General features: G+C 44.6%; 1 protein-coding gene across 14 annotated transcripts in view; it reads left to right on the forward strand.

Moving 5' to 3' along the window:
- SVIL (supervillin) overlaps window positions 1-26,508 on the forward strand; it is a 143,718-nt gene that overhangs the window by 28,909 nt on the left and 88,301 nt on the right. For 10 of the 14 annotated variants that reach the window (XM_081931379.1, XM_081931387.1, XM_081931390.1 and 7 more), the window contains exon 1: window positions 25,400-25,466. In XM_081931379.1, coding sequence (XP_081787505.1) covers window positions 25,415-25,466 — 52 coding nt within the window. In that variant the 5' untranslated portion in view covers window positions 25,400-25,414. Of the gene's footprint in view, window positions 1-6,023; window positions 6,103-11,356; window positions 11,441-20,718; window positions 21,244-24,453; window positions 24,571-25,399; window positions 25,467-26,508 lie in introns of those variants that run through there. The other 4 variants (XM_081931381.1, XM_081931392.1, XM_081931380.1 and 1 more) reach the window with 3 other exon arrangements.

Below are 26,508 nucleotides of genomic sequence, written 5' to 3' on the forward strand. Positions count from 1 at the left end.
AGGAGTGAATTAGGGACTTCCCTGCATGTGAACACATGTTTTGGCGGATTGAGCCGACAAGACACATAGTGGAGTCCAACACAAGAAGGCAGTTTCTGCATGTACCACCACAGATACTGTAGGAAAATGATTAGTGTGCAAATGTTGAAGTATTAATGCATTTCTATAAATACTAGAGTATTTAAATTTCTCTGTAATTGTTTCTCTTTCCCCCCAATACCATTTGTCTCCATAGATATTACCACCCTTTTAGGAGTAGTTTTATTTTGGTCTCCTACCCCCTTAAATATGTTTTGTAGTGTAAGTGCAAAAGTAATATATTAGGGAGCCAATTCAGTGATCCCTTCAATAGCTGTACAGTCATACCTCGGGTTGAAGTCGCTTCAGGACTACTGCAATGAGCTCTACGTGGGGCTGCCTTTGAAGGTGACCCAGAAACTACAACTAATCCAAAATGCAGCAGCTAGACTGGTGACTGAGGGTGGCCACCGAGACCACATAACAGTGTTCCTAAAAGACCTACATTGGCTCCCAGTACATTTCTGGGCACAATTCAAAGTGTTGGTGCTGATCTTTAAAACCCTAAATGACTTCAGCCCAGTATACCTGAAGGAGCATATCCACCCCCATCGTTCAACCTGGACACTGAGTTCCAGCTCCGAGGGCCCTTCTGGTGGTTCCCTCACTGCAAGAAGCAAAGTTACAGAGAAGGCAGAGGGCCTTCTCAGTAGTTGCATCAGCTCTGTGGAATGCCCTCCCATCAGATGTCAAAGAAATAAACAGCTATTGGACTTTTAGAAGACATCTGAAGGCAGCCCTGTTTAGGGAAGCTTTTAATATAGGATGAATCATTGTATTTGAATCTCCTGTTGGAAGCCACCCAGAGTGGCTGGGGAAACACAGCCAGATGGCCGGGGTATAAATAATAAATTATTATTATTATATTGTTACAGAACTGTGGATTTCTAATGGATATGCCTCTGTGTTGCATTAAATTTTAAAAAGGCAGAAAAGAACTGTATGCCATGATAACACTCTATATTTGGTCACATTAGCAGCAGTGGCATGATCCTGAAAACTGCAGGAAGATAAAAATTCAAAGCTCCCGTGATTTTCTGAGTTAATGGGACTACAAATAGTCCCCCCCCCCCTGGAAACAACTAGCATGGAAATGAGAGCTGAACGTCTACTAGATTTCACCAGATTTTCAAAAGTGGCTTTTAAGTCATGTGAAAGATCACACAAAATGTGAAAATTAATAGGTAAGGAATAAAGTGGTGTCTGAATGCAGCCTCAGTCTCCTTGCCCCTCTTCTCCCTAAATGTTTTCACAAGCTTTTTGAAAGCTCCCTGGTAAGCTTGATTCTTTCTTAGTACACTAGAGGTCAGTGTGTGATGATGGGAACTCCTGTAAAGATAGTGTAGAGTTTCCGTGCAGATTTCCCACATGAAGCAAATCTCAAACAGCAGTCATGTAAGTAGTCCTGTCCTTCAGCAGATACTCGCTATCCTTCCCCCCCCCCTTATGTCCCTTAATATATCTCCCAGCAAAAGATCTTAAAACTTCCTGCTGTTGAATCCTCTACTTACTGGGAATGTGGGCAGGCCTGTTCTACTACTAGCCGCTCCGCATGAGAAGCATAGTAAATTCTTCAGCATGTTTGCCAGACTTTCATGTTACATGACCCAATACATGAATATGCTCAGTGCTATTTACAGGAGTCATCCTCTGTGTTTGTGCTCTATAACCCTGGATAATTTGGAAAGGGTTGCACATTCATATCACTATTATTAGCACGGACCCCAAATAATTCTCCCAGCATCATACTGCTAACCTTTTAAGATTACAGACTTCACCCATTAGCTATGAGGACAGCAGCACCGTGCATTCTTTGTTCAGGTACAGTGGTACCTCGGGTTAAGAACTTAATTTGTTCTGGAGGTCCGTTCTTTACCTGAAACTGTTCTTAACCTGAGGTACCATTTTAGCTAATGGGGCCTCCCACTGCTGCCACACTGCTGCCACACAATTTCTGTTCTCATCCTGAAGCAAAGTTCTTAACTCAAGGTACTATTTCTGGGTTAGTGGAGTCTGTAACCTGAAGTGTCTGTAACCCAAGGTACCACTGTATCCGTAAGGTGCTATCAGAGAGCACTTGGTTCTTTTTCTTGGGAGTGGGTTTTTATACTGGAAAAAATCTGTGGGATTCATTGCCACTGGATGTTGGATGACCACTACCTGAGATAGCTTTAAAAGGGGATTGGACAAGTTAATGGAGGATAGTGTATCAGTAGCTGTTAAACATGATAACTCTGTGGATCATGTTAAAAATCAGTATACACTGAAAACCTGTTGCTGAGCAGGGCAGCAATGCTGGAGGGCTATTGTCTTCAAATCATGCTTGTGGGCTTCTTGGAGACAACTGGCTGGCCACTCTGGAATGCAAGGCTAGCTCAAAAGACACTTCGCTGCCTAAGGACAGAATGGTCACCCCCTTCTTCTATGTACATAACATGTCCTGACGGGCTGATGACTCTGACTTGAACACTGACGGCATCAGGCTAGCCTATGGGAATGGCTCCCAGCCTCCCAGCACCTGCTACTTGAGGTGTCTACTTTTGTCCAATGGTAGGGCTGGCCTCAAAGTTGAACTAGTTGGACATTTGATACAGCAGGGCTCCCTTTAATGAATCATGAAAGGGAAAGGAAGTCAAACTTGAAAGAAAAGAAAAGGAAGCATTATGTGAAGTAATGGATACTGGTGGATATTCTATGAAGAACTAACTCGTTTTATATTTGGCTTGTTTAAAACTTTTGCATACCACCCTCCATCCAAAAGTCTAATTATTGGCCAGGGCAGTGAACGACATAACACTAAAATACACAACAAAGCCGCAGCAATAAGAAGAATTTGAGGCTGCATCTAAAAACAGGTAGCAGACTAAGGCATTGCGCAAATGTTAGTAATGGCATTATGTACATTGTTTGTTTGTACTAAGCAGATACCCATCTTGGTCCATAATAGAAAATGTGGAAATCTGCAGTTGGGCAACATCTTTATTAGAACCAGCAGAAGTGTGGCAAGTCTTTGAGTTCTCCAGAACTCTTCATTAGGCAAGAGAAGAACACATGGTGAGGCAATGGCACATCTAGGACAGCATCTTCTTTCTCACAGTGGCCGACCAGATGTCAGTGGGAAGCCTGCAAGTGAGACGTGAGCACAACAGCAGCTCCCCTCTCCTGCGGTTCCCATCATCTGGTATTTTGAGGCATAATGCCTCTGGCTGTAGAAGTAGAACACAGTCATTGTGGCTGGTTGCCGTCGATGTTAACACAAAGCCAGGGTGGTGGTTGTTTTTAATGTAGAAATGTTGGATTTGATGCTATAACCATGAGGTCTGCTCGCAGAGATGAAGGAATGCATGCAGAATATGTCTCTCCCAAGTGCTTCAGTAATTCTGGCTCAGTTTGCATGTAATGCTAAGCCAAGTTCTCAGAAAGGAGATGGTGGCTGCTTTGCTTCTGCCATGCTGCTATGAGCTAACCAGTGGCTTGGGTTAGCATAGGTGTTGGGAACCTTTGGCCCTCCCTATGCAGCTGAACTGTGACTCCCTTCTGTTCCAGCAAGCATGGTCAGTGGACAGGGATGATGGGAGTTGTAGTTCAAAAACATATGGAGGGCCAAAAGCTTCTGCACGACTAGCCTAGCATGTTATCTTAGTTTGTCTAGCTCTAGACAAACCACAAACTGTAAATGGAAGAGCGAACTTTAGTTGGAGCTTAAAGTTTATCTGGTGTGAGACAAACCATGAACCCAGGTTTGGAGAATGCACTAAGTACAGATGATGGCTTAGCTTAGGGTTGTGTGTATTTTTAATCTTTTGTTGGAAGCCGCCCAGAATGGCTGGGGAAACCTAGCCAGATGGACAGGGTATAAATAAATATTAATTAATTAATTAATTAATTAATTAATTAATTACCACCAGGAGGGTCGGAGGAGGAGCACGGCAGCTTCAGTCCTCTCTGGGAATCTGCAATTTCATGTTAAGTTTTCCACCCACATGTCAATGTTCTACTCTCTCCCCACCCGCAATTAAACTGAGATCCACTAAACGAGGGTCCTTCTTGCCTGCACGAGAGCAAGCCTGGGTTTGTGGGCCGACTATACCAGTTGTTTGGGAAGGCAGAAAGTCAGGCCTTGCAAGTTACTTTTGGAATTTTCACTGGAGTACGAATAAACCACAGAAATGTTGGATCGTCTCACTCTCCACTCATTCCCCAGTAGCCAATAGTTCCCCTCAGTATTTTCTTACCTAATTTCCACTTTGATGATGTAAGCTGGCAACAGCTGTTAACACATTGGTCATATGCAGAAAAGGGAAGCAGGGTTATTCTGGCAGCTCTGCTGAGAAACCAGCTGCCTTTGTTGTTCAACAGTTGCCTTTCTATCAGTAGCTATTCCATCAGGCTACCTGAACTGTTTCCGTCCCAGTTGTCCATTAAAAGATGTGCAACTTCACGAACTGGTTACAGAGTTTGCTTTTTTCCTCCTCCCTCCCCCTCCCCTTTTCCTTTTGTGTCATGTCTTTTGGGTTGCAATCCTAAGGGCAGGGACTGCCTTAATTAAAAATAAGAATAATAATTTGTAAGCCCTTTTTTTGGCTGAAAAGTAAACTGCTTTGAATAAATGGATTTTTATTTGTCCCCTTTTGTATAATGGCAGCAGATTTCCTGCTATATACTATAATGGGTTGGATGAGGGCCTCCCTCCACTCCCACCCTGCTGGCCTATGGGGAAACTCATCCAGGTGCTAGAGTCAAAAGAGAGTGGAGTCAGTTGTAGGAAGAGGTGCAAGCTTCCTTCACACCATGCACAATCGTTTGGACCTTGATCAGGACAGTCACTAAATTTAATTCTGTCCTCCTCTCCCGATTGTAGCCTCTTCTACTGGGAAGAAAGGGATGGGCTCTATTGGTTCTCCCATGGTTTTGCCTGCACATTGCACTAGAAGGGAATGAGGATTAATCACTACCCAGGGAACAAATGCCTCTGTAGCGACCCTTCCCCTCCCCTCTGCTAGAGACCCCTCACATCTTCCCAAATGGCTGTGGGCCACGGTCACCTCTTGTGGGACAACCCTGCGCCATAGAACATGCCCTAAAATGCCCCAAGGCTGGCAGGCAGGCAGAAATGATCCAAGGGATGAGGGAGGCGGCCAGACCTAAGTGTGGGCCTCATCTGTGGTTCTTTTGAGGGGTGGGAGTCTGGATAAGAGAGTCATTTGGAACTCCTTAAAGGTATGAAAGCAAGTCAGGCGTAAGTGTTTGTTTAATTCTTTACAGGAATCTATAGTGGAAAAATGTATCGTAATACATTCTGTGTGGTTAATGTTTATTGCAACCTGAGCAAATAATATTACTTAATATCTTATATCAACACTTCACTTGTAAGTACAAGAATACCAGTCACAAACGGGTCCCCTCCATATGTGATACTCTTATATAAACAGAGCAAAACCGAACATTCTTCTCAAAGCGTATTGTTTGATATCATGGTAGGAAGGACATATGGTGAATTGGTGACAAACCTGTTCATTGATATACAATGGTGGAGTGATAATTTTTTTAGGAGTCAACTCTCTACTGCCCTATTTAATGAAATGAACTTTTCTGAGCCTTCTTGGAAGCAAAGACCTCAATCAAGTCCCTGGAATCCAAATCTCTTCCTGTTTTATGTTCAGCTGAAATCTGTGCGGACACAGAAGAGTACAGAGATAGATAGATGATAGATAGATAGATCGATTTCAGTTTTGCAAATGAATTCTCGCCAGATGCAACTGTTGCAGCAGGGGTGTGGAACCTCTATCCTGCAGGCCTGTAAGGTCATTTATCTAAAACCATGTCTACCCATCAATCAACTGACATCAATGGCGGGGGGGGGGGCTTTCAATCTTATTGGGTGCTGCTTCGCATTTAAATAATGCCTGTTTTGTTTTGTTTTGTTTTGTTTTGTTTTTATGTAGATAAAAGTGCCTTCAGTTCTCTGTTGAGCATTGGGATTCAGAAGGCTGTCTAGCTGTGAAATCATGGACAGCCATTAAGGTAAGCATTGTTTTTACCAGTATTTCTTTTGAAAACAACAACTGAAAACTAAAATTTAGATGTTATACTTACATATTTAACTACCGTATTTTGGAAAAACCAACAAGCTTTGTTCCACAATGGCACCCTTGAGCAGAGATTGACTACTAAAGAAAGGCAGTATCCAGCCACATGTGCTCTGATGCTCAGGCATTAAACATTTGAGGGTAGGAAATGGGCATGTCCGTATGCACTTCATGCTTCACATCTTAGTTCCCAAAGGCCCTGGATCTATACCATTCCTCCCTCCCCCCCAACAGCACAACCACTAGGATGCAAAATGCACCAGCCAGTCTATTGCCTGTTACAAATTTTATGGTCCGTATAGCACCAGTTCTAGACCAAGTTTAAGTTGACTTTTGATGAGATTTAAATTCTGGGCTCTTTTTAAATTAATTATTTCATTTTATTTTTATTTGGTGTGTTTATTAATTGATGCTTTTATCTGTAATAATTGTTTTTTAATGATTATATATTAGCTCGGGGTCCTTGTAGGCAGTATTTACTATTACTAACTACTACCATAAATCCCATCCCCCAACACCCTACATTCTTATTAGCAGAGTTAACAGTAGTTGTAGTAGTAGCAATGTAGGGAGTGGGGTTCCTGGTCCTCAGAAGAGTCATGTGATAAACTACCTTTTTAAATGTCCCTGGAGCTCCTTTTGCTTTTTGTTGCTTCTGGAGTATAGCCTGATGTACCTTGTTCATCAGCTGAGTCTGTGATCGCCACTCAGCCTTTGCAAAGGCACACAGCCCAGCCCAGACCTGACCTGAGAGAATTGCAAGAGCTCCACACAATACTATAATCTAAGGAAGGATTAATTATTGCCCTGCTTTGCGTAGTGTGGATTCTGTGATTATGCAAAGCGTGGTGTGAGCGGAAATTATGCAAGCTTCCTCTCTCTCTCTCTCTCTAATGTCAAAAGAGATCCTAATTCAACTGTCTGAATTTGGCTAGCAGACCACTTAAGTTGTCAGCTTCATGTTAGTATCCCTGTCAGGAGCTTTTCGGGGCTTTACACAAAAGAGTCAGTCACTTCTGTGCAGCAGCAAAAAGAAAGCAATGGTTTCCGATTTATCCACTGTTGGGACAGGGGTGGGTGGAAAGGAAACCCATTGGCATTTTTAACACAGATTGTTTCCTTCTGATATTTTTACCTGGGGTTTCATGCTCTCTGAAGCATTATAAATTCTTGTTCAGAGTAATGCTGAACAGGATTCCAGAATGCTTCAGAGAGCCCGAGGAATTATTATTGCTGTTTCGCTTAAGAGCAGCTCAGAGAAGCAACAGAAAGGAGCCAACTCCCATAATTTCATACCAGTTGTAGGCATCCTTTGTTATAAGCAAGGCTAAAAGTGGTTGGAGTCTTTGCCTTGATGGGATCAATGTTTGTATTCCCAAGTACCAGCTGGAGAACAGGATTTCCTCAACAGGCAGAGTGGCTGCCAAGAAGATCCCAAGCTGAGCAGCCACTGAGCTGTACCACTGTGCCAATTTTACAGATCCCCAGCATATAAGGCTGGTGGGTTGCATTCAGCTTCATGGGTCACAAGTTCCCGAGTCCTGTTTTACAACAACTTTTAGGAAAGTTTGCCCCCCACTTGGGCAACCAGGGATCTAACACAGAAGGTATTGTACATTGTGGTAAAAAGTGAAAGAGGGGCTCTGCTGTTCTCTCCCACCCGGCACAGAATCCATGTTCGTTCAGCGTTTGCTGGCCTAAGCACCCGGCCACAAAAGCTTAAAGCAACATGTTGCATCTTTTATTTATTGACATATTTATAGCCCACGTTTTCATAAAAACAACAACAAAGCAGTATACAGCATCTGAAATTACAAAATTATAGTTTTGCAAACGAGGGTGCCAGAATTGGACAACCTTCAGTTTGATAGCTCAATTGGTAGAGCATGAGACACTTAATCTCAGGGTCATGGGTTCAGGCCCTATGTGGGGAAAAGATTCCTGCATTGCTGGGTTGGAGTAGAGGACCCTCATAGTCCCTTCTGACTCCACTGTGCTGTTTCATCTTTTAAACTAGAGAACAACTGAATAAATCCATGACAAATGTATTGTAATTTAGTAATGCTACTTAACTTTCTGGCTTCCAGTAGTCTTGGACAACCTTCTATAAATTCATCTCTTGATAGCCTGGCTCTTATCTTTACTTCCCTCGTGTTGTCTCCCGTATCATTGAGTGGTAATCACTATGGGGTAGGGATCTGTTTTGAGGGGTTTGTTTTGGTTATGTTACTCAGTGAAGCTCCACTTGCATGCATAGATACATACATAGATGCATACATAATTTTTTTATTTAGGAAAGATCATCAGTTTATGCAGGAGAGCTGGTGAGAAGGACATCCTACTCACTATGACAGATGGAACTAATACTCTTCTGCCTTCCATTTGTGACTTCTGGCAAAGAAGGACTTGGCTCCCTGTGCAAGTAATCATAGCAAATGTGTTGAGCAGTAGCTCTCCCTCTTCCACTCTATTTAGAATGATGTGCAGTTGGTCTTGTCACCAGGACAGATAAAGGCAGTGTTTTGTTCCCCCCTCTACAGAACTTCCAAAAATAGGCATGAACTGCTAACTATTTGAGCTAATAAGACACTCTACTTTGAATTAGAAATCTGAGTTGCATGTGAGCTGTTGCAAACCATCTCACCCTTTTTCATTTCACTTATTATGAATGTAGAATCTCAGCATATTATAAGGAATTTTCTTTTCCTACCTTCATTATCCAGTAGGAATGCTAGTGTTGAGATTCAAGAGTTTCCAATACTCTATACAAAAGCTTCCTAATGAAGAAGCTGTGGGATGCTTCCTAATCATTTGGTATCACGTGAGGGAGAATTGACTGGAGCTTTTAAAAATACTTTTCTTCCTTCCATAGAAATAGCCTCAGGTGTGACCATAAGTACAGTTACTGGGTCATCTCTGCTGGATATCTGGTACAGTGTAGTGGTCAAGAGACTGAGCTATGATTCAGAAAGACCACACTTCATATCTCATCTCCCATAAACTTCGGCAAGCCACAGTGTCTCAGCCTCAAAACCTAGCCACAATGTGGGTCTAATAATACTGAATACAATGTCTTACGACAAAACGTTCCAAACTGTGTGTCGTGATACATTAGTGTGTCATGTGAACACTCCCTGTCCTCCTCCCAGGGTTGGAAATGGGTTAGTTTAACCTCCAGTTTGCTGGTAAAACTGAATTACTGTGTTGCGAAATGATGCATGTCTAAAAAGTGTGTCACCAACATGAAAAGTTTGGAAAGCTCTACCTTACGGAGTGATTGGTAAGAAATACATAAATAATATATGTATAGCATCTTTTAGTGACCTTGCTTGTTTCACTCCCCAGTGGGTGGGTCATTCCTCTTTGTGAATAAGGATCAGAATGCTTTAAAAGCACAGGTAAAATTCAGATCTCCATGGCACTGGAAAAGAGGTAATGTGAAACAGTCTTGCCCAGGAATAGGAAACCTGCAAATTCTCCGGACATTGCAGGACTCCTGCTTTAATCATTACTAACCATTAGCTGTATTGGGTATGGTTCATGGAAGTTGGAATTCAGTAACATCTGGAGGGCCACAGGTCCGTCCCCTGCTCACACCTACAAATTCTTCTTCTGGGACCTTATGTATAGACCCCGTCTGCCTGCACAGTTCCCTTTTATTTTTTTCTTACTCCTATGTTTATCCCATCTATCCTACAAGGAACTCAAGCCAATGGACATGAATATGGTTGTTAGTTTTCTCTGCTTAACAACCACATCAAGTATGTTAGGCTGAGAGGGAGAGTGGCTGGACCAAGTTCATTCACACACTTCATAGATGAGCAGGAATTTTAACCTGGGTCTTCCTGGCTGTAGCCTGGCACCATGCATGCTATTTATATCAGTGGCCTCAAGCAGTAAGCCTCTCGGCAATGTATAACATTAGTATTAGTATTAATAAGAGAGAGCGCACATGGGGCAGTGGCGCAGCATATGACCGCGCTGCCCAGGACGGGCGCACTCCTGAGGTGGGTGGGGCATGCTCCCAAGGGGGGCAGCATGTGGAGGGTGCCCTCCCCGGCATGGGATAGCCTCTTGGGTGTACAGAGCAGCATGCGTACCCTGCAGCCGGGGGTGGAGCGAGCTGCCAATGGCGGACATTCAGTGCGCCACACGCCCACGACTCCCAAGCCTCCCCCAGCTGGCAAAATGAAGGGAGGAGGGGAAATGCCACTGGCAAAGCAGTACAGCTCCCTCTTTCCCCCAATGGCTCCGGGTAGGCTTGGGAGTCACGGGCGGGCTGCGTGCCAAATGTCACCACCCCCTCAGGGATGACACCCGGGGCAGTCCGCCCCCACCGCACCCCCTTCCTCCAGCACTGCAGGGGTGGAATTCTAACAGGAGGCACCAGAGTGGTTTATTGGTTAGAGTACTGGACTTGGATCTGGGAGACCAGGATTCAAATCGCCACTCAGCCATGAAGCCCACTGGGTGACCTGGGACCACTAACTATCTCTCTGCCTAACCTGCCTCACAGGGTTATTGTGAGCATAAAATGGAGAAATGTATAAAGAAAAAGGTGATATATAAATGTTATTAATAGTACAAAAATAAAGCTAGAAACAAACAAATGCAAACAATTCGTAATGGTCCGTAAACCACACAGCTTCATGTGTTCCAAGGCTGAGTTCTAGCATTGAAAACTGATCTCGATCTGAGCCCAAACTCAAAATTAGATCTTGTGAGTGCCCTTAGGTGCCATTTTAAAGCCGTTCCTGTGTGCTGGTCCTAATATTAAACCACGGGTTGTATAAACAGACAGCGGCAGTCCTCTGTGCATACTAAGGAGTATCTACATGAATTTTATTTCCTCTTTGTAGTGAGGAGGAGCTCAGTTTCTCAGGCACTTTGTGTTAAGGAAAGGATTTGGCCCACTGGGAAGAAACAGGCTTTAAAGATAGCCTAGCTGCCAGCAATGAAAGCTTGAACTTTAACTTCTACTGGAGCAGAGTCACAAACTAGGGAAGCCAAAAATGTCCCTCTGGGTCATTTCAAGCTCTCAGGGAAACTTGAATATGCTAAGTAGAATTGTTTGTGAATGAGCCAATAGAGATGGTTAGGCAGGCAGGGTACAGGCAATGTCTTTTTCCCACAAGTGGGAGGAGGGGTGGGTGAGCCCAGAAGATATAAGCTCAAAACAAAGCCAGGCTGTGTCCCTGAATTGTTCCACTGGATAAGTGAGGCTTGGTCCAGAGAAAGAGACATTGGAACCATGATTCTGACAATGGAACCTGGTAAGTGTTTTTTATTTCCTAGAGGGGAAAGAATAAAATATTAGGTGCCTGTTTTAAATTATTCTATTGTTTAAAGGAACATAGTCCCTTCCTTGTTTTTGAGTTCTTATTTGATGTGTGCCTTGTGTCGTGTGAACTTTTCAATGGGCTCTAATTCCCTCTGGATCAGAGAGCACACTATGGGCAAAATAAGTTATTTTATCTGAGCTCCTTGAATGGGTTCAGGGACGCTTGCGATACATTTGCTATGATGGTGCCAGAAGCTGGAGGCGTGATAAACACCGGAGTTGTTAGGGAATGAGAAGGGGGCAGTCTTTCATTTAATGGCAAGCCATTACACGGAGAGCTGTGTGCCCTTCATATTGAGAAGTATCAAGTATTAAGGGAGGAGCCCTGTGCCAATGAGCAAAGCTTCAGTATGTAAAGTGCAGCCTTCTGGGCTTTTGTTTTGTTTTGTTTTACAGTGTTGTTTGCTGTCTACTTTTACCATAAGGGGAAAGAAACAAAATCTCTTTTGTGCTTTGTAAATTTCTCACTTTCAGGAGCAAGAGAAAAGGAGGCAATTTATACGCTGGAATTGGGTTGGCTGAAACATTGCAGATAGGTTGCAGATCGTTAGTAATACAAGCTGTGCATAAGTCCATGTGCAGTCCTGGTACAGGCTGTTTCGTTAAAATGGATATGTTGCATTCATCTAACAAGTGACGCCTGCACTCTGCCTCTGGACAAATGGATTTTGTTGTGTGTGTGATTGTATCAGTAGTGACTTTTTTTTAATGTGGTGCTTTCAGCCTAAGCACACTGCTCAGTTCTAATGTGCATAGTCATTATTCTTGTTATTATCAAATTTTTATACCGCTCTTCATCTGAGCATTGCAGAGAAGTTAGCAATATATTTTGTTTTCCATGCTTATTTTATACTTGTAGCACAAATCTATGCATTTCTACTCAGAAGTAATTTGCACTATGTTCAATGGATGTCACTCCCAGGTAAATGGGCATAGAATTGCAACCTGAGCCTATAATCCTAAGTATACCAACCAGGAAGTAAGAGCCATTCAGCTCCAAGAGACTTTGTTTTGAGTGGACATGCTTATTTTACTCCCTGCCCACAAGGAACCCTGGGAACTGTAGCCTTTTTTGGGGGAGGGGCAGTGTTCTTTGGCACAATTCTCAGCAGCCTCCTCAACTTGCCATTCTTTAGAGGAGTGATTGCTATTAAATAGGCATAAAATGTTTATTTTGTATGTTTGCACCGTACCTTTCTTCCTAAGGAGCTTAAGGTGTGGTGTACATAGTTCTCCCCCTTCCCATTTTATCCCCACAGTAACCCTGTGAGGCAGGTATTTGCACTTAGTGGAGATATGTCTTACATCAGCAGTGGTGAACCTCTGGCTCATGGGCTTAATTGGGCCTGCCAGTGCTCCCCATTTGGCTCACAAGGCCAGTTAGACAAGAGGACATAGGTTGGCTGTCAGCTTTACGTTGTGTAATGTCAGGTGCAGGACATGGACTTGGTAAAACATCAAATTCCAAAGGCATGAACTGAACTGAGAGTGCACTTAGAGTTCACCTCTGGTTCTCCCTTTGTAGCCACAATTAGAACTGGACACTTTGGGGGCTTTTTCTATTGCCCACAAAGGGTTGTCCAGCCCATCCACCCCTTTCAATACTGGTCCTAACAACTGTGCTTTTGGAAACAATGCAGTTATAAGGGCATCCCGGCATCCTAAGCATATGTACCAAATGCAAGAGGGCAGCTCCAGCATTTGTATAATCTCTTACTTGCCCCTGCCATTTAGGCAGAATTTGAAGGTTCCCATTAGCTGTAAATAAGTCCCCTGTACTGTGAAAACACAGGCTTAATTGAAGTGGGACCTCATTACTCGAAGCTGTGCTCTGCTTTTTCTAAGCAATATTTTAGAAACAAGATTTTCATCCATTCCTAGTATGTAGTATTCAATGTATACAGATAACGGCTGCCTTAAAAAAAAAAAAAACCCCACACATGTGAATTGTTGCTACTGCTCTCCTGCCGTTCATTCGTTGGTTTCAGTCCAAGAGAATGCTCATTGCTGCTTAGTTTGTAGAGTTAATGTGACCTCCTATCCAAAGGGATCGTTGCATTTGGCCCATGTCATTAAAGCTGTTAAGTCAGATGGAGGAAGCACAAACCAGATGGTAGTGGGGGTGCTGTGTCAGAAAATGCATACTTAGATATTGCTCTCTGTGGCCTTCTGTTGTAGAAAGAGAACAGAGATGAAGCCTCTTGGTAACATTGCCAGATGATGCATCTGGACCTTACAAGAATTCACTCTATTGTCATTTGATGTCTGTAATGAAGACATTCATTGTAACTGTCTAATAGCATAAGATTGGAAGGGGATACAATCTTGAAGCTTCGAAGAGCTCCAGGCTTCCCTGCCCCTTTATATTCCCCTCTGCAAGTAATACAGAGCTTCACTCTTCTATGCCCTCGGCTAATTGCCAGCCCAAAATTCAGTGGGCAAATGCCCCTGTGCCTGTTGATCTTTCCCTAGACACATAGCACCCCTAGACTCAGCTGTTCCTAAGCTGCTTTAAAACAGGGATGGGCAACCTGTGGCTCCGCACATCTTGCTAGGACTTCAACTCCTGCCATCCAGATGCTGTTGGGATCCAACTCTCATCAGCTGTAGTCAATAGATCCAGTTGTGAGGATTCTGGGAATTGTAGTCCAAAAACTTCTGAAAGGCCCCAAATTTCTCAACCTGGATTTAGAACTTTAATTGGCTTTTTAGATATGTATTGGTATGCTAAAAAAATATTTTAAATAAATGAATGAATATTTTAAATAAATAAATGAATTTATTTAAAATAAATACAGTGAATCCCAGTTCCATGCATAATGCACTTCTCCTTCCTGTGGTGACTAAAGATACCGGAGCTTTATTTTTCCAAGGGTATATGTGAAAGAAGTTAGAAACTTGAGAAACATCCTGTGTGGTTCTAATACACTGTCAGGGAACTGTTATCGGAAAGAGAGTTGGTGCAGAGGCTCCAGCAGACTCAGAGAGATTCTGCAGCGGAGGAGGGAACCAGCAGGGGGAGAGCAGAAGCTCCGGCAAAAGGGGAGTCGGAGGAGGGAGGGCTCTGGGATACTTCTAGTGAGAATAGTGCAGAGGTAACAAGACCCCCGTTGGCAACTCCCACCCTTCGCCGGAAGCTGTCACGTAGAGAGTCACGAAGGCGCATGTCCGTGAAACAACTTTTATGTTGGCGTAAATTTCGTAGACGCCCACTGTCAGATTCTACCAGCGACTAACGGAGTCATGCCTTGGGAGGCTCCGTTAGTGCCTCGGTTTGGCTGAACTGCCAAACACCAGAGGGATCAAGCTTTTACGCACAAGCAGCTCATTATCCCATCACAGCAATCTGACAGTCTTTGTAAGCTGCTTGTGCAAGCAGAGGGCATCATGAGCGAACCAGCCGGAACCGCAGGAGCTGGAGCGGGCGCAGGTCCAAGCCTGGAGGAAAGGTACAGAGCGATGGAGGTCCAGCTCGCGCTGCAAACGGCGAGGCTTGAGGAGAGGAGGGCTCAAGATGCGGATAAGGGGAAAACCGCCCCACTTGCCAGAAAGGTGCCTGGATTGGTGCAGAGATTTGGGGGGGATCCCAGGAACTATCAAGCCTTTAGAACGGAGATGCAATATGCTCTCAATCTACTGTTTGATGACTTCACCGATGAGAACTCTAGAGTGGCGTACGTAATTAGCCATCTAGAGGGAGGGGCGAGGGACTGGGTTCGACCCCTGATGGCAGCCAATAATGATATCTTAAAGGACACGAGGAAGTTTTTTCGCGCCATGGACTTGATGTTTTCCAGCGAGATTGAGCAGGGGGTGGTGCGGAGGCAGTTGATGGGGTGCAAACAGGGGAGCCGATCCGTACGTGAGTACTGGACTGAGTTCACTATGCTTATTCATAGACTGGGGTGGGATCTAGCAAGTGAACCTATTCAAATGTTATTTGAAGAAGGGCTCTCTCCGACCGTGAAAGATGAACTTTCCCGGGCGCCCAGGGCGGAGTCTATGGACCAGCTGACTAAATCTGCACTGTCCATAGGAGCGCGCCTAGAAGCAAGAGCTTTGGAAAAGCGGGAAGGAAAGGGGGAACGTTGGAAGGACTTCCGCATTCCAGAGATTCCGGAGCAGTCTTTCCCGCCCGCAGAGCCGATGGAACTGGGAACAGCGCGCGCGCGCGCAGTTTCAAACACCAGTGAAGGGCGGAAGAAGGAGGGAAAGAGTGCCAAGAGATGTTATCTCTGCCAACAGCCAGGGCACTTTGCCAGAGTTTGTCCGCAAAGGAAGGAATGGCAGGGCATGGCGGGAACTGTTGGGGGAAAGGAGGAAGGAGAAATAGAGGAGCAAGTAAAAGCCAACGCCTGGTTGCCAACATCAGGGCACAGCAGCCAGGCCAGGGAGTAGTGAATGTGCCCACGCCGGAACCTCCAAGACCAGCGCTTGTGATAGAGGTGTTGCTGGAACTGCCAAACGGACACCCACTAAAGATAAAAGCGCTATTGGATTCAGGCAGCTCCTGTAATTTCATGAGTAAGGAGTTTGCTGCTGAACACCAGATACAAACTCTCCCATTAAGTAAGCCTTTGCAAGTAACCACGATTGATGGGAGGGAACTGTTGGGGGGAGAAGTGAGCCAACAGACTGTACCAATGATTATGAGGGTGGCAAGACACACAGAACTGATAGCGTTTAATGTAGCCACCTTGGGAGGAGCTCCCATCATTCTGGGAATGAGCTGGCTGGCACTACACGATCCGCTAGTAGGCTGGCATCAGAGGGTTGTTTCCTTTGGTTCAGCACATTGCCTAGAACACTGCAAGGAGGGAGAGGGTCAGGCAGGGGCCAGAGCCACTCTAGCAGGGATGGAAGTGACTGACAAGGGGAAGGTGCCACCACAATACGCTGATTTGGTTGACGTCTTCAGTGAAAAGGAAGCAGATAAACTGCCCCCGCACAGACCCTTTGACTGTCAAATCACCTTACTCCCAGGAGCACAATTGCCAGTGGGCAAGCTGTATGCCATGTCAGACCGTGAGATGCAGGAGTTAAGGGAGTTCATTGACAAGAACCTCAAGCGAGGTTTCATCAGAGAGTCACGAGCGGTGGGGGGCAGCCCAGTGTTCTTTGTGGACAAAAAAAACACGGGCAAACCCAGGCTTGTGTGTGATTTCAGGGCCCTAAATGCTGTGTCAGAACCAGTGACTTTCCCTATGCCCAGAATTGATGACATTCTGACACGGGTGAGAAAAGGGAAGATTTTTACCAAGCTGGACCTTAGGGGGGCATATAACTTGATACGTGTGAGGAAGGGGGATGAGTGGAAAACCACTATGTTCACCCCCTTGGGGGCGTTTGAGTACTTAGTTATGCCTTTTGGATTACAAGCGGGCTCCGCCTGTTTTCAATCATTTATGAATCACGTCCTGGGGCCATTGCTCTACAAGAACTGCGTGGCGTTCTTAGATGACGTCCTGGTGTACTCAGAGAATGAGGAGCAGCATGTGCGAGATGTTAGAGAAGTACTGAGCAAACTGCGAGAAAATCGGCTGTGGGTGAAACTGGAGAAATGCCAGTTTCATAGCAGGGAGGTGGAATTCCTGGGGTACCGGTTGTCTGACAAGGGGTTGGCTATGGATCCCGGCAAGGTTCAAGCGGTACTGGAATGGAAAACACCAAAGACCAAGAAGGACGTGCAAAGGTTCCTGGGCTTCGGAAACTTCTATAGGAAGTTCATCAAGAACTTTGCCCATTTAACAGCGCCCATCACGGATTGTCTTAGCAGCAAGAAAAAATTTGCTTGGACGGAAGAAGCACAAGGGGCATTCGAACGCTTAAAGGCAGCGTTTGCGTCGGAGGAGCAACTTTTGCACGTGGATCTACGGCAACCAATGCGAGTGGAGACGGACGCGTCAGACCGAGCGGTAGGGGCCGTGCTTCTCCAGCCGGGGAAAGATGCGTCTGAATGGAGACCGTGTGCATTCTTCTCGCGGAAGTTGAACAAATCCGAGAGGAACTACACAGTATACGACCGAGAACTGCTCGCCATTCATGAAGCATTCCGGAGATGGCGGCACTTGCTGATTGGGGCGCAGCACAAGGTTCAAGTCCGGACTGACCACAAAAATCTGGAGTACTGGAGAACAGCCCGAGTGCTGAACCAGAGACAAGTGAGATGGGCCCAGGAGTTCTCCAAATTCAATTTTGAGATTCGTTACGTGCCAGGGTCCGAGAACGTAAGGGCGGACGCTCTTTCCAGAAAGCCTGAGTACTTAGAGGGGGAGGGGGCGCCGGAAGCAAGGCACGTAATCCCTGAAGACCGCTGGGTGTGTGGGGCGGCTTTGGTGGGGCAGAAAGAACTGTTAGAGGGTACGGAGAACGACGAATACGCCCAAGAGAAACTCAGAGAACTCAGGAGGACAGCGGAGAACACAGGGGGGTTTGAAGAAAAGAGTGGGGCGTTGTATTACAAAGGGGCACTGTACATACCCGATGGGGAACTGAGGGGCAGAGTACTCAAGCAGTTGCATGATAGCCCCACAGCGGGGCATTTTGGACAGCACAAAACCATGTGGTTGGTTACCAGGGAATTTTGGTGGCCCAAGGTGAGGGAGGATGTACGGGAATATGTCAGGGGTTGCGACAGGTGCCAGCGAGCGAAAGGGGAGAGGGTGGCGCCAGCGGGGCTCTTACAACCCTTACCCACACCAGAAAGGCCATGGGAGGCAGTCTCCATAGATTTTATGACGGACCTGCCAAAATCCAAGGGCAAAACGGCGGTCATGGTAGTGGTAGATCTATTAACTAAGATGTGTCATTTTATAGCCTGTTCTCATGCGGTCACAGCGGAGGAAACCGCCAAGTTGTTCGTAGAGCATATTTTCCGGTTGCATGGCGCCCCCTTGAGGGTGGTCAGCGACAGAGGGAAACAGTTTACTTCCAGGTTCTGGAGGAAACTTATGAGCTTACTGCACGTGGAAATCAATTTATCCACTGCCCGGCACCCGGAAACAAATGGGCAAGCGGAAAGGGCAAACGGGATTTTACAACAATACCTGAGGTGTTATGTAAAGGACCGAGAAAATGATTGGGTAGATAAGTTACCTCTGGCAGAATTTGCCTACAACAACGCTGAGAACGTGTCCACAGGGCTGAGTCCCTTTCTGGCAAATTATGGGTGTCATCCCAGGGCATTTCCAGGGGAAGGAGGGGAGAGGTGGAGTGTGCCGGCGGCGGAACATTTTGTTGAAGAGATGGAAGCCATCCACCGTCAGCTACAACTTAACTTAGAGAGAGCCAAGGAAGAATATAAAAAGCAAGCAGACAAAAATAGGAGGGAAGGTGAAACTATAAGGGTGGGAGACCGGGTGTGGCTATCCACCCAGGGACTACCTTTCAAGGGGGGTTGTAAGAAACTGAAACCCAAAAGATTGGGACCCTTTGAGGTCATACAGCAGGTGAACCCAGTAGCATTCAAACTCAGACTGCCCAGTCACATGAAATTGCACCCAGTATTTCACAGGTCATTACTGTCGCCGTACCGAGAGGGACGTGAATGGGGGGGGGAGCGTGAGAGAGAGGTCTCCCGAACGCCCGTGATAGAAGAGAGAGAACGCGACATGAACGTGGCAGGAATCATTGATTCCAGGTGGAAGGGGGATCAGGTGGAATATCTGGTAGAATGGGAGGGGGAAGTAGAGTCGGAAAACACTTGGGTACCTGCTGAGGTAGTCAATGACGAGGTTTTAATAGAAACATTTCATCGGCGTTTCCCAAAAAAACCGCAACCCGTGGCACGATTTAGAAGGGAACACTTTGGGACCACTGATGAGGAAGGAGAGTTTGGAGGGTTCCCAGAGTCAGGGGTGGGTGAGGAAGCCGACTCCGACGAAGAAGAGGAAGACGGGGAGAGAGACGGTACGCCATGGTTAGAAGTGTTTGAATCCTCGGACGACGAGGAGAGTTCCTTTAGGGGCTTTCCGCCCTCACCGCCAGTGGGAGAGGACGCGGGGGGGTGAAGGGGGCCCTGAGGGGGAGGTGGATGTCAGGGAACTGTCATCGGAAAGAGAGTTGGTGCAGAGGCTCCAGCAGACTCGGAGAGATTCTGCAGCGGAGGAGGGAACCAGCAGGGGGAGAGCAGAAGCTCCGGCAAAAGGGGAGTCGGAGGAGGGAGGGCTCTGGGATACTTCTAGTGAGAATAGTGCAGAGGTAACAAGACCCCCGTTGGCAACTCCCACCCTTCGCCGGAAGCTGTCACGTAGAGAGTCACGAAGGCGCATGTCCGTGAAACAACTTTTATGTTGGCGTAAATTTCGTAGACGCCCACTGTCAGATTCTACCAGCGACTAACGGAGTCATGCCTTGGGAGGCTCCGTTAGTGCCTCGGTTTGGCTGAACTGCCAAACACCAGAGGGATCAAGCTTTTACGCACAAGCAGCTCATTATCCCATCACATACACTTATGAAGAGTTACCCAACACTGAAATAAGAACTTCCTGCCCAGAGAGCTTTATGTGTGATAAAATCCCATGGAGTTTTGGGTTCCACTGATCACATGAGAAGCTTTAATGCTAGTATCTTCCTTATTTTTGAATAGTTTGCTATATTCTTTGCAGCACAGGATCATGTTTAGACTGTTTCCCCCCATAAAAATCCAAGTTCATTGTTGTTTATTGTTCTGTTTCTCACCTTCCAATAACATCCACTTAGTAATTAAGAAAGCCTAGTGACTTTTTTAAAATAAAAAACCCCACCTGTACCTTTTAGAAGAGATCTTTTAATTTTTTAAGTGTGGCAAGTACAGCCTGTATTGTGGCTCAGGCAGTGGCAATGGACAATTTACTTGGTAAAACAATGCATACAGTACATCTTTTTTCTTTGCTTGGAAGTATCTTCTTTCCTTTCATCCCGTCCTTCCCAGGCTTTTCTTTTCTGAATGACTTGATTTCTTTCTTTCTTTTCCCTTTTACATATTCTTTTGGAGGTGTTGGGGGGGGGGAGGTGCTGAAAACTGGAAATGAAAGCTAGGACTGAAACTTTCTGACAGTGGGGAAGGACTTAGAAGTAGCTGCAGGCCAGGCCTGTTGTAACAGCTGATATGATCCTTCTGCATTTCAAGAGCTATTTATGGTCGATTAGCTGGTATCAAAGCTCCACTGTTCAGCCCATAAAAGGTTGGTCCTGTGTGAAGTTACCACACTGCATTTGGCTTAGTCCTCTTAAGTTTGAGAGCCTATAGTTGTCTGTGTAAGAATCCCAATGATGGGTGGAAATGCTGAACTGCGGGATTGCTCTGTTGAGGATTTCAGGTGTCTGAGGACATTTAAAGAGAGGTTTTTGCCAATAACATTTTCGTCCAGCCTTTCATTCCTTGGAATATAGCTTTTGCACATGTTCTCTGCTTGGTGCACATACGCCACTGGAAAGCCCTGTTCTAAATTCATCTGGCTCTGAATCATCTTGGCCACAGTTGCGCCTGTGAAGCCTGCATGCTACTGACTTGTGTGATGTGTCACTCTGTTTTCTTAGTACCTGAATGTATGTTGTTTCGGAGAGAAATTGTAGCTCAGCCGAGGAGCCACTTCTGAAATGAAGCCTAGTTTTTGCTGTTGGATAAAAAGACGTTTTACTAGGGCATATATATTTTTCTTTTGTGAATTTTCTTTCTGCAAGGGTTTTTGTTTTGCTTTTTAATACCCAGGCTAGGATTTAAAATATACAAACCCAAACGCACAGGATTTTGAAGTAAGTAACTTCTCTCTTCCTTCAGTGCTTGACGCCAAAAGTTTTCGAAGCCAGTTGCTTGCAAATGTTTGACTGCTTTGTCAGGTTGAATTGTGACTGAGGATTTCTTTCCCCCAGAGCCTGTGCATGTCAGTCATTTGAGGCATTTTGCATCTCTCTTTTCTTCTTTTGCCTATGGGATGATTTAATTCTCACAATGGATGGAAAGTTTGACACCTAATGCCTTCTTTGCGTGAAGTGTGTGACAATTAAAAAGAATGTGTTGACCTTTAATATCTCTGTGTTACAGCAGATTGCAAACACCATAGATAACACAGTCTGAACAATGGAAATTTTATATGCTCTTTATTGAAAAGTATGAAATACTTCGTTAAAACTGAAATATGTTCCTCGCTAACCCACTGCCAGCTAGTTTAATGCTAGGCCACGTCTCAGGCTCTGACTGTGCTGAACTCTCTCTCTCTCTCTCTCTCTGTGTGTGTGTGTGTGTGTGTGTGTTGTTCTTGAATTGACAACTGGGTTGAACTAGCACTGGTTTTCACAAAACCAGTAATCATCTTTTGGGAAAGAGGAGGAGGTGGGGAAGATGAGTAATAACTTTGGACAGCAAGTCCTATTAATTTTTCTATGGAATAATATCCCAAATAAAATGTAGCTTGCTAGCCAAATGAGGTCTTTAAGCAGAGGCTTGACAACCATATGTCAGGAGTGCTCTGATGGTGTTTCCTGCTTGGCAGGGGGTTGGACTCGATGGCCCTTGTGGTCTCTTCCAACTCTATGATTCTATGAAATATTTTGAGAGGGTTGGGCTAGATGATTTCATGGTTTCCTAACCATTATTCTACAAAGCTAGCATAAGTGCCCCTTTTGGCTAGTGTGTGTGTGTATTCACTTCTCAGGAGTGGACAGCCTTTGGCCCTGCAAATGTTGCTAGAGCTGATAAGAGTTGAGAGTCCTGGCCATTGGTCAGTCTTACTGGGCCTGATGGGAGCTGCGGTCCCAACAACTTCTGGAGGGCCATATCTCACCCATCCTTGACTTAAATGCTGTATTTCTTGGCATATGCTAAGAACAAACTGTGACCCAGGAAGTCCTCAGTTCAAAGGTTACTTCAGCCACAAGGTCACCAGATTGCCTTAGGCAACCATCTCCTCTTCAGTGGGGCTCTTGCCACTTTGCCCACCTTTTGTTGTATCCGAAAACACTTTAAATTGTGCCATACTAATGCTAAGTATTATTCATTGCATGCAATTTGTCATTCTTCACAAATTAAGGTCAGCCTTTAAAATTACCTGTGTGGGAAATGAAAGCAGTCACCCATACAGCTTCTTCTCCTTTTTTAATTGAAAAGCCTGTCTATATCCTTGTAAGTTAGAAAAGAGCATTCTTGAACAGAAACAATATTGAAAAGGTGGGAAAACTGAGGAAGACATGACAAAGAATCTTGGTTGGTCTATTGTAGAGATCCTGTGTTCCAGTCCCATACTTAATTTGCAAGAGGAGAAACTTCACAAAAATCCAGACACCTTTGAGAACACCTGTGCCCTCTTCTTTAGCCCCATGGTTCTCAAGTTGACCAGTGCCAAGCAAGCATAGCCAACTGAGTGTCCTCCCAGGTGTTGTTAGACTTCACCTCCTATCAACCCCAGCCAGCATGGCCAGAGATCAGGGATGATGGGAGATGCAGCGGAATTGCACTTGGAAGGCATCAAGTTGCCTACTCCTGATTTAATCTCCTACTGTTTAAACATGTGCCCTCATTTTGTCTTGGTCTTAAAGCTAAAGTGCTGCTGCTTAGCTGGTTTATTTTTTACTTAACTGTAACATTTATATCCCTGCGCCACCACCCACCCCAACAAAGGCTCGGTAAAATGGCTAAAAGTCAAAACGCAAATGCACATGCAATCACTATAAAAGAAATAACACAATCCGTAAACTAACCACTTACAAAAAAACCAACAGTGGGCAAAATGCTGGCAGAGAAGGGACAGCACAAACATTTCTCTGAGAGTGGAGCTCAGGGTCTTGGTTCCATTGTTGAAAGGACCCTTGTCCTGGGCAACTTCTCCATTAGATTTCAGCTGGTGAAAGGTCCCAGATAAGAGCCCAAAGACCCTTAATGCAGCAATGGGGAGCCTGTGGCCTTCCAGGTGATACTGGACTCTCTTTAGCCCCCACCAGCATGGCCTAAAGGTCAGGGGTGATGGGAATTGTAGGCTAACAACAGAGCTGGGAGGCACCATTTGGCTGCACATGATTTAAACCCCTTTATCTGTGCATCACTGCCTTCCTGGGTCTTCCAAAACACAACCCAGCACTCTTATTCAAGATATAGGTGCCGATAGGCCAAATGCTTTAAGTTAGTGTTGTGCTCCCAGGACTTAAAGGTGTGGACGGCCCATTTTAGGTAACAGAGAGCAGTTATGAAATCTTTCCCCCTGCTAAAGAGTTATTCAAAGCAGGAAATGGCAGTTATTTAATCTGCCTTCATAAAACATGGAAAAATAAAAGCAATTTGTCAAGCACGAGCCCCACCCCCTGCAATAAGCCACCTCAGCACTGCCTTGTGTTTATGTGCATAGGAGTAATATCAGAAGGGACTCTTCTGTGAGGAATGACTACATAGAGAATAGGCGTTAGAGAATGTGTTCCATAAATTGTATCCTAAAATGGGATGGGTGGGAGTGAGGGGCTACCCATGTAGTGCCTTCTCAATGTTGCTGGAGTCCAACTCCCATCAGATCCAGCCAGCTTCCGGAGGGCATTTCATTGGCTCCCCCTGCCTTAAGCAGGATGCATGGCCATTAAAGCACAACAAAATTCCTTTTACTATTGAAACAGCTTGATTGTGAAGAACTTTGGACTGCAAATATGGGAAACTTGTGTGTAGCAGTTATTCCCATAGTCATAAGGAGGACCAAAGCTTTAAAAGAAGTCAGCACATTTAAGATCCTGCATAGCGTGATCTTTCTAATCTACTGGTTTTGCTATTTGCTATCCCGTTTTGCTGATTGAATTTGCCATCCAAGTAAATGGGAAGAATTAAGGAATGTGACCGTTTCTTCCATTCAATTTCCATTGTTGTTTGCCTCATTTGCCAACTTTATATGTACAAACTGCTAATAGTTGATGTTAATTATAATTATTGATGAGATGCAGCTTTGGGAGTGTACCAGTGTAGTAGGATCTCTCTGACTGCTCATCTTCCAGAAGCATTGCTGCTGATGAAGAAACCTTTCTTTAAGCTTCTACATTTCCTTCCTGAGAAAGATTCCACCCTCTTGTCAGACCGAAAGGCATAATTTCTTCCTCTAACAGAAGTAGTAGGTAAGCGCTTTCTTAAAAACACTATTTCAAGAAATAAAACAATTGCATGGCTGTGCTTGAAAGCTGTTAGATGGAGAGATTTTGTTTTCATTCATAACTTCAGTGAGGAGAATGTATTCCAGCTGAAATTTGCTGTGAGCAAATAAGAATGCAACCCATCTTTATATTAGAAAAAATTAAAATAGAACATGGAGAATTATCAATCTTAAATCTTTACTGAAATAAAAGTTTGCAGGGCTCACTTTCCTACTTGAATGTTGTATTTACTCTGTTAAATAGTCATGCAGCTTGAGACTAAAATGAAGAGGATAGAATCTTGGTGCAAATATTCTTTATTTACGAGATTTCTTACACATCCTTTACCATAAGGTCCAAGGGAGGATTAAAACAATACAAACGTAATATAATATACAGTGCATCACAATATAAAATTATAAAAGCAATTAATTATCACAACTGTGAAATAAAACCATTCCAAATAGAACAGTATGCATTCAACAAAAGATAAGGGCCCCACAAAATGAAAAACCTTTACCTGTTCATGGCCAGGATGCAAAGATGTTGATACAAACCTTGGCTGTGAATCAGCTGCTCTGGGTGCCACTAATCACAATTCCTACTGGAGATTTGGAGACTGCTCATCGGAAGCTGTGCCATAACCAAGAGTGATTCAGGCAGCAAGCCTGTAGATTTTTTTTTTTATTTTGCTGTAAATGTTTTGTGTCTCACCAGCTACAAATGAGAGCTGGTGGTTTCACAAGCTGTAAAGCCAAGGGGTGTGGAACCTGTGACCCTCCAGCTGCTGTTGCTGTTCTACTCTGACTGGCCTTAACCCGCATGGCTGATGGCCAGGGATGATGAGGGTTGGAAGACATCAACATTTGGGATTCAGCTAGGTGGGTAAAGAAAAAGCATTTTATATGTGTTGTATATTCATTATAGAGAAGTTTGGTGGAAGATACAGCAAATGCTAGGCTGCATTTGTGGATCATACTATAGCTTCAAACAGTCTGCTTTCTTAAAAGTGTGGATCTTAAGTGTTTCCAGGTCTGTACAATAGTGTTTGCTATGTTGGTGAGATCTCCTATGATGTCCTCCACGATGGAGCATAAAATAACACAATGCAGATTATTCCATACTATTTGCTTTTTGAGAAAGTAGAGCAGTCAGTGGATTAATGCTGTTTTCTGGAAATATAAATGATATGGCTGCCGCATGAATTATTCAGTTTGTATCTTTTGATTCCAGATGGAAACGCAAAACTTATTCACGGTGTTACTAAAACGGCTTGTGATATTGAACTTCACAGAATAACGTGTCACAGACTTTATATAGATGCTGCAGTTGTGCTGGCTCCTGGCTTTTGAGTATGTGGAGGAGCAGCCTGGATATGTCAAAACAATTGATGGAGAGAAGCTTAAGGCTGCAAAGTATTGGAAAAAAGGCCAAGGCTTCCAAGGACTAGTCTTGAGAATGCTGCTGTTGATATAACCCGGAAAACGTGGAAGAGGGTGAAACAGGAGTAGATAAGCAAAGTGCTTGGAGGAGGGGGTTACACTAGTCCTATTAGCATGCTAAGTATCCTGACTTCCAGCAGGGGGATTAAGAGGCACATTATATAGAGCTCTTATTTCAGCTGCTGATGTTAAATTTGTGCAAGTGACCCAGATGGAAAGATCAGGTGCAGAGTAGTGAAAGATTGATAATGTTAGATTAAATCTGCATTGTACATTGATCGGAGGATCTGCCCATATCAATGAGAAGGGGAAAATGTGTTTGCCATTTAACAGATTCTGGAATTGTTATAGTACCAGCAGACTGTTACCAGATACTTATAGAACATTTTAAACGCTGAGGGACTAGAGAAGTTGTGAACAAGGAAAAGCATTACACAGTCAAACATGATTATTGTTGTATCTTAATGTTGCCGGGAAGCTC

The sequence above is a fragment of the Podarcis melisellensis genome, assembly GCF_964234715.1.
Source record: "Podarcis melisellensis genome assembly, chromosome: 12".
NCBI classification, from domain to species: domain Eukaryota; kingdom Metazoa; phylum Chordata; class Lepidosauria; order Squamata; family Lacertidae; genus Podarcis; species Podarcis melisellensis.